At 49.5% G+C, this 10,449-nt stretch overlaps 2 protein-coding genes across 3 annotated transcripts; both read right to left on the bottom strand.

Annotated features, from left to right (window-relative positions):
* Positions 1–5,385: 5,385 nt before the first annotated feature.
* Positions 5,386–7,560, bottom strand: H310_06154 (hypothetical protein; the record flags this gene model as incomplete). Its single annotated transcript, XM_008871106.1, has 10 exons — positions 5,386–5,681; positions 5,733–5,833; positions 5,880–6,012; positions 6,061–6,097; positions 6,145–6,458; positions 6,505–6,765; positions 6,813–6,896; positions 6,944–6,976; positions 7,024–7,122; positions 7,165–7,560. The coding sequence occupies 10 exons, from the start codon at positions 7,558–7,560 to the stop codon at positions 5,487–5,489; spliced, it is 1,653 nt and encodes a 550-aa protein (XP_008869328.1). The 3' UTR covers positions 5,386–5,486.
* A 204-nt stretch (positions 7,561–7,764) lies between these two features.
* H310_06153 lies at positions 7,765–10,449 on the bottom strand. Of its 2 annotated transcripts, none has more exons than XM_008871104.1 (4): positions 9,773–10,449; positions 9,342–9,721; positions 8,489–9,296; positions 7,765–8,436 (listed from the first exon to the last, which is right to left on the bottom strand). In XM_008871104.1, exons 1-4 carry the CDS (start codon positions 10,309–10,311, stop codon positions 7,998–8,000), a joined length of 2,166 nt encoding a protein of 721 aa, XP_008869326.1. In that variant the 5' UTR covers positions 10,312–10,449; the 3' UTR covers positions 7,765–7,997. The 2 variants fall into 2 exon arrangements, with proteins under 2 accessions (XP_008869326.1, XP_008869327.1); XM_008871105.1 differs by having other exon boundaries at positions 9,342–9,706.

The following is a 10,449-nucleotide window of genomic DNA, read 5'->3' as shown; positions in this document are numbered from 1 at the left end:
GATGCAGATGACGATGCGGATGACGAAATATGTGACGATGACGAGGTAGAGGAGCGGGCTGCTCAACAGGAGCACCATTGATTGTTTGAAGCAGAAGCAGCAGCGCGAACGAACAACACGGAAATTGCCAGTGTAGCGACATCGCCTTGGAAGTTTTAGAATCCCGCGACGATGGAAGCTGCGGGTGCATTTCTGGACCTTCGATGGACACTAGGGAGTGCGGATGGAAGAGTTCGATTTGTGGACGATGTTGGCGAAGTGTACGGAATAGACAGCGCCGGTGGAGCAAGGTTCGCTTTTGTGAACGACGCGAAAGCGTGAATGTCGTCGGCGCGTCCCCGTGTATTTGGCGGAATTTGGGTGAACACATGATGACTTCGAGCGCCACGTCTTGTGGATGTTGAGCGCTGTGGTCACGATGAAGTTGGTAATTATTGATAGGCGAGGTTTTACATGCTACAAGGACCGCGTGCACGAAGGTGTTCCAAGTTTGGTGCTCGAGGTGGGCACGGCGATCTGTGCGAAGGCGAGACCTTGCTGGTGTACATCAGCATGTTTGTGTACGGGCGTTAGCCCGCCGAACTTGTCGTGCAGATCACAGTTCGTTTAGGAACGCGTCATGAGCGCGAGGTAATGTTGAGTAGTTTTCAACTTCGACTTCCTTTTCGTAGATGAACCGTCTGCAATGGCAAGCTGTCGTACGTCTTGACTGGACTACCCGTAGGGCGGTCAAGCAACGACAATGGGGGGGGGGTGCCATTGACTCCGCAAGGAGGGGTGCAGGTAGCGTCTCCCCTACTAACGGAACGGACGCAGAATCCGTCGAAGAAGCGGCGGCAGACAGGGCGACCCGACCTTAGACAGTGGCCGACCGTGCTGGATCGCGTCCACGGGTACGGGGAAGCGAAGGCGAAACTGCCAGCGGCGGTCCCTGTGCAGGTTCATCGACCGGTACTACCAGTGTTTCGTCCTGAGCGCGCCAGGTTGCGGGCAGAGGCATTGGAAGGAATGCCTGGAAGAGCGTCACGTGGCGGTACTCATTGTGACTCCGTCACCTTCAGTCGAGGAACAGCTGCTGGTGGAAGACGACGACCAAATGGAGGGGTAGAAGGAGTCGCGGGAACGGAGAACGCGCCGCCGACGGAGGTTGACATCGTTGAAACGCAGGTGTAGGGGCATGATAACGTTTAAGTTTACCGACGTAGAAAGTCGGGTGCACATTCCATTCGTTGGGGAGCTTGAGTTTGTAGGAGTCGAACTCATGACATCGAGATCGGCAATATGGCCGTGCCAAGTGGAACGTAGCTTGGCGTTCGCGCTGGGCCCAGCGGTGCGCACGCGAAAGGCGTGTCCAAGGAAGGCCGATTTGTGGAGGAGGACGAGATTGCTGACAGAAAATATCTCCGAGTAGGAGCAACCATGGCGGGTCGGATTGCGTTGCCTGTCGTTGTTGAGCAACCACGTGGTTGTCCTGATCTGTTGTACCACAAATTTGCGATGGAAGCGAGGTTTGCGGTGATAGCTTCGATTGCCGGAGGAGCGACAGGAAGTCTCCCCCCTGAAAAGGAACTGCCCAGTAGCTGAGGGCTGCGAGGGTGCTGTAAATGAATAGAATAATAGACAGTGAAGGTCTGGACGGACGAATTGTACACAAAGACGACGGGGGTAGAAGCGTACAGGTAACGACGGAAAAATTTTCCCTGCGGTGCTCGTTCATACTTTTGGAATTAATATGGACAAGGCATTCTGAACAGTCGAGCAAAATTCCAATATTTTAGCCAATGGGCATTTTATATTTTTGAACACGACGAAACAACATGATATGATACACGTACAAATTACATGAGTCAAAGTCTTGGATTTTCTATACGCAGATTCATTGTCAGCAACCTTTTTAGGGGATCCTCTGTGGCCAGGCCGTTAGTAGCGCAAGGTATCACCGCTGTGCCCTAGGTTTGATTCCCTGAATCCCCAGTCTTTGCCAGTTGATAAGGCGGTTCTTCCGCCTTGATTTTCTCATAGAACGTAAGACTCTTTCTATTGGGATTGGGACTACAGTATGGAATGATGGTTAGGTGTCTGCGAAAATTTGTTGTGGTAAAGAATTTTGGACCTATTAATATAATTCACAAAATATCTCACCGCAATCAATGATTTAATGAATCCACAGCACTCATTCATGATTGGCTCGTTCAATATGGCGCTATCGTGATAGCGCATGACGATCGGGGCAACGCAAATGGAATCGATTGGAGCAAAGGAGTGTGTGGCTGAAGAACAAGGAGAACACCATGACCAAGCGCCTGGTCATTATTAAGCGCGTGACGACAGCGCGGGAAGGAATTCCACTTTATTGACCCATCGTTCATTTGGGAAGTCAATTCGTGGTGCTCTCTCAGAGTAATTGCGTTTCATAGCAATTGAGTTTCACAGTAATTAAATTTCGTCATGAAATTTATTGCCGTCGTTGTCGGAAATGGCTAGTTTTGTCCAATCAAACAACAGTAGCAATCTCTACATACAATTACTACGCACGCAAAATGTCCTCGAGTGCGCGGTTCGCACGCTCAATCTGGCCATCGGACTCTGGGTGGTCAGGCATGGCGAATTCGGTACCATAGAGCTCAAGCAGAGCCGACCAGAAGTGAGACGTGATGCGGGTGTGGGTCGCTGTCCGATACGATGGACCGCGAGAGGCCAAATCGACAAAGTATCTGATAAAAAGGCGGGCAGCGTCGATGCCGCTGACAGATTCCTTGACTGAGACGGCCACGAAGTATTGGGACGCCCAGTCGACACAAACCATGACACCTATGTTGCCACGAGGGTCACGCGAGAGGTCAAACACAAAGTCTATGCTGAAAGATATCCAATATCGTCGGAATCGGCAAAGAGTAAAGAGGCGCCGTAGAAGAAGCAGCGGCCTTGGTGCGTTGACAAGCGTCGCATCGGGCGATCGCTCTTCCAACTCCAGGCGACCTGCACCGCCTCGAACGGCTCAGGCACTTCCGCCTCTTCTTCGTCGATCAAGTCAGCAAGAAAAATTTAGCCCTCCTCGCCACCGGTGGAGATCTCGTCCGCCTTATGCTTGCCTTCCGGGTTCGATATTCCCTCCGATATTACGGCAATGCTGATGGCCGAATCCATCAAATCACCCAGGTCCATCACAACTACTCCATAACACGACCCCATTTGGTTTACTGTGAACTCTCCAACTGTATACCCGGGTCTATTGTAATAATAGACCCTTATGGGGGGATCCACAATTAGATTCCTCTATATATTTATATATCGGATATAGAATAATACAAGGTTGTATTCGAAAAAGGAGTGCCATCCAAATGAAGAAGGTGTCCGTAGCGACGAAGCTCAAGATCATTGAAGAGGCCAAGCTTTCATCAATACATTCCGTTGCAAAGAAGTACAAGATGCAACCAAGCAACATTCGCCAATGGATGAAGCACGATCTTGCTTGCTCAAAGCCGTCGCGATGCCGATTGACTGGAAGTGGCAGACGAGTGACATGTGAAGAGCTCGATGAAATCCTCTTCGAGAATTATATTCGAACGATCGTTACGAGCCCGTGTTACCAGGAAGCTCATAAAGTCCTGGGCAAAAGACATCGCCGACGAATTGGACGAAATTATCTCCTTGACATTTTCCGACGGGTGGCTTGAAAAATTCTTGGATCGCTATGACCTCACGCTGAGGCGTAGCACAAGAAAACCAGTGCTCGAAGACCATGAAATCGTCTCACGCTGCGCCAATTTTGTTCAACATGTGCGCCAATTGATCGAAACTTACAAGATTGTACCCGACAACATTTACAACCTTGACGAGACAGCCATCTTTTTCGATCACTCCCGTCAAACAACCGTCGATTTGGTGGGCTCGCGCGATGTACCGATTGTATCAATGGGTTTTGACAAAATGCGTGTGTCAGCGGTATTTTGCGCGAGCGCAACAGGTCGAAATTTGAAGCCCTTGCTCATGGTCAAGGAGAAAGAATTGCTGATTCGCAATGGAGGCTTGGTGTCTGTTTGTGGTGCCCCGAAGTCGTGGTTGAACTCGTCCATATTCATCTGCTACCTCGAATACACGTTCGGCTTTGTCAATACTGGCGAAATTCTTCTCGTGTTTGATGCTGCAAGATCTCATGTGAGCAAAGAAGTGAAGGCGTATCTTCAGCAAAAGGGATTTTTCTATGCAGTCATACCTGGCGGCACTACGGCGTATTCGCAACCGGCTGACGTCAGCTGGTTTAAGCCATTGAAAGACAAAATAGCCTAAAATATTGACGAGTGGAAATCGAGTGGTGATTTTAACTACACAAGAGGTGGGCGGCCAAGACCACCATCAAATGATGTTGTTGCAAAGTGGCTGATTCACTCATGGAAGGCGATTTCAAGTGATATTGTCTTGAAGAGTTTTGTGAAGTGCTTCCTTGGTACAAATGACGAGCTGCTCGTCTCTAAACACCCGACGATGGGAGAGAATGTCCGCATTGAACTCGAAGGACTTATGTCGGATGATGTAGAAGAGTCCGAAGAGCCAGACTTCGACGATTTGCTTGAAGAGTTTGATGATCTTGCCATGATGAACCAAGATTAAAATCAATGTTTCACTTTGTATATATTATATACTTGTTTGGTTATATTTATTAAAGGTATTGATTTACAGAGGTAGTTGTATAAAGGGGGTCGTTTATTGAAGAGAGCGTCTACAATTAGAGAGTTTACAGTAGTTTTGAGTGAGGGGGGTGTAACAGTTCTACGGTATTGATGCCCGAATGCATGTCAAGATTTTCATTGAAATTGAAGTCGGCCTTTCAAAGGTTTCAGCGGCCTATCTAAAAGTCGTTTTAATATATTCATTCAGATAGCAAAACACCCTGCCAATTCATTCGTCGTATTACCAACTCCTTCCTCTGCATGTGCCCGGTTAGAAAGGATCCTTGATGTCAAACAGGAACTGGTTCTACCCTCAGGCCAGGAAGTACGGCGACTACATTGACTAGTCGAATTTTATGGAAGTTAGTGCTGCGATACTGTAACAATTGCCTCTGAATAACTAACAACCCTCTGAAATACAATATTTGCAGTTCCAAAATCTGACGGTCAATTCATTATTAACACTTTATGCAAGTCTAAATATTTTCGACAACCTCTGTGCATCAATACCACCTTCGAAAATTCAACCCGCGCGTCAGAAATGTTCAAATCGATGTAACGTTAGCTTGGTTCTTGTGAAAGTCCTTGAACGTGCCGTTATTTTGATATTTGATGAACCACAATAACGTTATGTGAAATTGCCGAGGAGAGATATCGGTGGCCGATGTTGACGGTAACAAGTGCCGACAAACGAATCGCCACTTCAGTATAAAACCCGGAAAATTACATCACATTGATAGCAGCATGAAGCACATTAATATAATCCGCCACCTCCTAAACTGTGCTGCGAGCTACTGTAAGCGACGACCTACGGCGTCAAACCGCCCACGAAAAATTAGACTTCTCCCCCAGAAGCGCCTTGAGTTTGACATTGAACGGAGCGTAGAATAATTCGAGGCGCTCTCTCGTTTCAGGGCTCATTTGGGCGTACAGACGAGTATTCTTGGCACTTGAGTCTTGAATGGTATACGGCGGTAGGTCAAGGAACGAATAGACTGAGTTCATCACGTCCTAAGGGATGTCCATGTCAAAAACCCATCCCACCACGTGTGGAGATGGTACATGCAACCCAACGGAAGTCTTCATGTCGTCCATGTTGACCACGTGGATGTGTGACGAAGGAAACGCTTGGTACCATCCTGCCAACTGCAACGCGTACAGACCTACAGCAAATCCTCAATTTGCCACGTCAAATACGCTGGTACATACCGCGTCCAACAAATGAGTGTCCCCCATGGCGGTAGTTTACTCGACTTTTCAAGTAGACTTCGTCAAATTCGTCGAAACTCATCTCGGGATGAATACCCAGCGCTTCGATTTCGGCGATTTCGCTTGAGACAATCTAATATAACACATCAACGATCGTGACCACAATCTGACTCGTACATACCTCTTCAAACGTTCGACCGTCCAGTGCGGCATGACCACTAGTCGCCGATCCATGTAACCCATTATTCAACAAGTGGTCTCTCACCGGTTCTTGAGCTGCTCAGCGTTGCCTTCCGTGTCTGCGGTCATATTGTAATGTGAGAACGCTCGATCCACTGGGTTTCGCAGGATGACGAGGATTTTTGTCTCGGCCGATACCAACGCTTTGAATCGCTGGATGACAACGGACCCTCCGAGCATGTAGCTTGGGGTTGCTTCGCCAGTTTGGATCGAGGGATTCGGTAGCAAGACGTCAGTTCGAAAGAAACGATGGTACATCGCCTTGTGCTTCGTCACTCCATCCGGTCCGTCGATAGGAGGAAGTGACGAGTCCCAGCGCCAATCAAAGTAATGCGTTTCCTAATTGTCAAGTGATCGAAAGGTATTCATGGCATGACAATGTTACCTTTCGGATCGAAGGGACGACCAAGTCGTGCTGCGTTATGTAGTCGTACAACGAAGTTGTTCCTGCCTTCTGGGCCCCGATGATGATGAACGAAGGCGGCACACGCGTTCCATAGAGAGTCGACGCGTCAACGCTTCGACGTGTCTGGTGAAGTACCATGCCCGGCGTCAGCTTGACACGAGGAATCGACGAGATTGGAAACGTGGCGTCAACGTAGTCAAATATCAAATGCACGCGAGGTTGCGACCAGTAGTTGTGCACCTGCATTCACTGAGTCAAGGGACCTCATGGGCACGGATGAACTGTACTTTGTGCTTGGATGCATTGTTCAACTCGTAAATGTGTCCCTCGGCAAAGTCGTACGCAACCATGGATTTTTCTTCCCGGCCCACCTACGGATGCTATATGTCCCATGGTCAAATAGAAGATGTCGATGTACTCGAAAGTCCACTGCGGGATCGGTGAAGACAGGCTACAGCACATCCATGAGATGCTACTTCACAATGGCCTTCTACAAACCAAGTGAATGCGATGACATTTGTCGACCCAGTAGCCGGTATCATTGTGAACAGGGATATCCGAATCTGCCGGCATACGAGCGAGGAGGCAGCGCACCACCTGGGGGCTGGGTTAGACGTCAGGGGCCATTGTAGTCCTCACCCGAGTCAAAGGGACCTGGAGAAGGTCGAAGAATGGCTGCAACACATCGATCCATTTTTCCAGCCAAGGGAATTCGTACACATTCTTCATGTAGTCGTCACAAAAGACCAGCATGATCTTGTCGATTCCCCACGCGTCGTGGCCAGCACGTCGAATTGGAACGTTGCCCACTTGATGCGCGGGATCCCATATTCCCATCGTTTCTTCCAACAAACGCAAGCGGTCCTGAAGCGCTTGAATGTTTACATTCGCATGGCGCAACGTGACCAATGGTCCGATAGTTTTGTCCTTTGACAGGTTTGCCGTCGGGATGTGCTTGTCGTGCAGAGGAATTTCGCCGACGTCCACGATTGCTACCATTTCCGTCGAGTCGATTTGAAACATCGCCACCAACATGCCACCAACGTGAATGTGTCCAATCAAATCGCGTTATTCCCTCATATGTGTGCTTCCAACCAATCAAAATCATCTTAATGAGCGTTGCTATGAATGAGTGTCGCACCATAAAAACGTTTGTTGAATCGAGGGGCAGACGAAAGGACGACCCAAGACGAGTACGACTCACTCTGGTCAACAACGGCACCTGGACTCTGACGGATCTACCGCCTCATCGCGAGTCGTTGGCGCGCAAGTGGATTTGGCGTACCAAGTTCGACGGGCCAGTTCGCCAAGTGCAAGGAGAAACGCACTTGACTACTGGCGTTTGCATTCCGCATGTGCCTGCACTTGGAGAAGAGGGGGGGGCGCAGGAACGTGGTAATTAGAATGATCAGTCTCACATTGAAAACCCAACCTGCAGTCTTGTCAATCGCATCTCCACTTGAATATTCGCATCATGGTCGTTTGGTCAGCAACAGAATCCACTGCAAATCCTTGACTTGTCGCTTCATATTGTTGACGACATTGCTTTGAACGATTTCTTCATATTGCGAGCGATGGAGGGCGATCTCTTGCTGGAGGTGTTCCTCTTTCTTGCGTCGGGACAATACTTTCTCCTCCACTTCTGTCAATGCATTCCCGCCGTGACAGCTGTGCGATGCCTTGGATTCATTCATTGCCTTTTGTTCCTCCAGAGTGGTCACGTCGACCCTCAATCCCATCAGAACGTTAAACCGTTGGCTGAAGAAACGATCGTCATCTCTTTCTGCACCGCTGTTTCCTCTGACCACCTGGAGCCGCTCGTGACCTCGCTGCAAATCGTCCATTGCATCCCGAAGAGCCATGTCAGTGACAGATTCTTCGCGACTGAGCGCTGCTATGCTTGCCAGGAGCCTACAATTGGCGGACCTGAGACCATGAAGCCCCACTTCGCCCAGGAACGTACTGTTCTCGCGTTCTCTCGGCATCGCTAAACACGGTCGCCAAACTTTCCAAGTAATCGGACGATTCTGAAGTGCGTCTCGAGCATGGTGCTACCGTCGATCCTTGTGAGTCGTTGTTCGATTTGGTTCCAACCGTGAGCGGTGAACTTCTGGCAATGGAACGTTTTAAACACTCAGCCGTCGTCCGGAGTTTGCCTTGGCTGATTTCCAAGCGAGACAATGTCATCCTCAGTTTCATCACCTGGGCTTCCGCTTGAGCTACACTTGATTGCAGCTCGGCGATATCTTCGACCAACTGCACTTGCGTCTTGTACGTTGATCGTTTGCCGTTCCCTGCTTGCGACGTTGTCTTCATCCGACGGGCCGTTTTGTAGATTTTTTCTTGCGTTTGAAGCGATTGCTTGTGCTTCCTAGACGGCGCGGATGACGAAGACTTTGGTCTGGTCGTTGTGGTTGCCTTTCGAGCAATTTCTCTCTGCCTTTCCTTCACAATCGGCTTCAATCGTGGCTTGTCGTGAGCCAGTTGTACAGCAACTGGAAGATTGGCCTTCGAATCGACTTTGGTTGGTTCGTGTGTGCTCGTTACAAAGCTCGTGACGAGAAATTGATGCTCGAGGTGAAAGTACACCCCGGCGACACACTTGCCCTGTCGAGATTTGAGCGAATACTCGTTGTCGTAAACGCTTTGGTTTTCCCTTCCAACCAAGTCACGGAGAGAGATCAAAATCTGTCCGAGAAAGATGTTGTTCGTCGTCGATTCGGCGTGATAAACTGCGTACAGAACTTCGATGTCGAGATTTACAGGTTCATCTAGTACCCACCGTACGTGAACAACGTGACGATGGATGGACGCACCTGTGAATAAATACGTCCATTCGGAATCGAACCACGGGCCTCCGTTTGCACATTCGTGCGTGCGGGTAGTGTGGATGGCCCCTTTGCAGCGCAACTGGATGCTTCCTGGGCCGGGAGGCACAATGTATATCTTGACAAATACACGCCATGTAACCTCCTGCTCGGTGCGACAGTGCCAAATGCGACCGCTGAGTCTCGAAGCTTGACCATCCCACTCAAGAAATGGAGGGAATTGCAATCGCGCTTTGCCTAGTTGATCGGATGGTTTGCTGAGTTGAGTGCTTGGAATGAGTTCTTGTGCATCTCGTTCTGCAAACTGTGTTTGTGTTGGCGTTTGAACTGGGCCATAGGTATCATCAGTAGCGCTAGCATGTGTAAGTCTAGGCTCGTCTTGGACGTGTTTTCGGTCATGCGTTGGTAAGAGTACTTACCGCTTTATTGTGGTGGCCACGGTGCATTGATCATTATGCAGAGTTGCCGTCGACGGCATCTTATCTTCAGCCGATCCAACGAGACTGTGAGGAGTATCGCTAGTCGAACCTGATGCGACGCCACCGCATACGTCTGGAATTTCCTCGTGGTCATTCGCGAGATCGTTGGCGGTAACTTCCCCCAGCACGGGCAAATCCGTTCCTTCAGCATTGGTGTCAACGACGTCAACATCGACACACAAATTGTTTTCCTCCAATTCGGGGGGTGGATTCATCATGCATTTGTTTTCAGGAGCGTTGTTGCCATCCACGTTCGGCGCACTTTGATCCACCGGTCGTGCCGATGGCAAAACCTCTATTGTTGGGACCAGATGAACTCTTTCCGTGTCAGACAGGTCTTCCCATTGTTCGTTGCCATCGTTGTAAACCACGCGGTAGCCAACTTGAGCATCGTATTCGACGATCTTCCCTTGATGCCAAGCCTTCGTAGAATCGCAAAACACCTCGACGCCGCACCCGACGGAGTCATGAAAGTTCATGGTGACATTGACGCAAGTTGATATCGTTCTCCAAAATTAGAACCCCGTTACGCCCTGTGCCACATGACTACATTTAGTAAGAACAGTGTGTCATCCTCGTGATTGTCACAAGCACGGGATTAAGGGATGAGCTCAGCG

The sequence above is a fragment of the Aphanomyces invadans genome (genome assembly GCF_000520115.1).
Source record: "Aphanomyces invadans strain NJM9701 unplaced genomic scaffold supercont1.10, whole genome shotgun sequence".
Lineage (NCBI taxonomy): Eukaryota > Oomycota > Saprolegniomycetes > Saprolegniales > Verrucalvaceae > Aphanomyces > Aphanomyces invadans.
The sequence above is the reverse complement of the archived record's forward strand: the minus strand, read 5'-3'. Positions and strand labels throughout refer to the sequence as shown.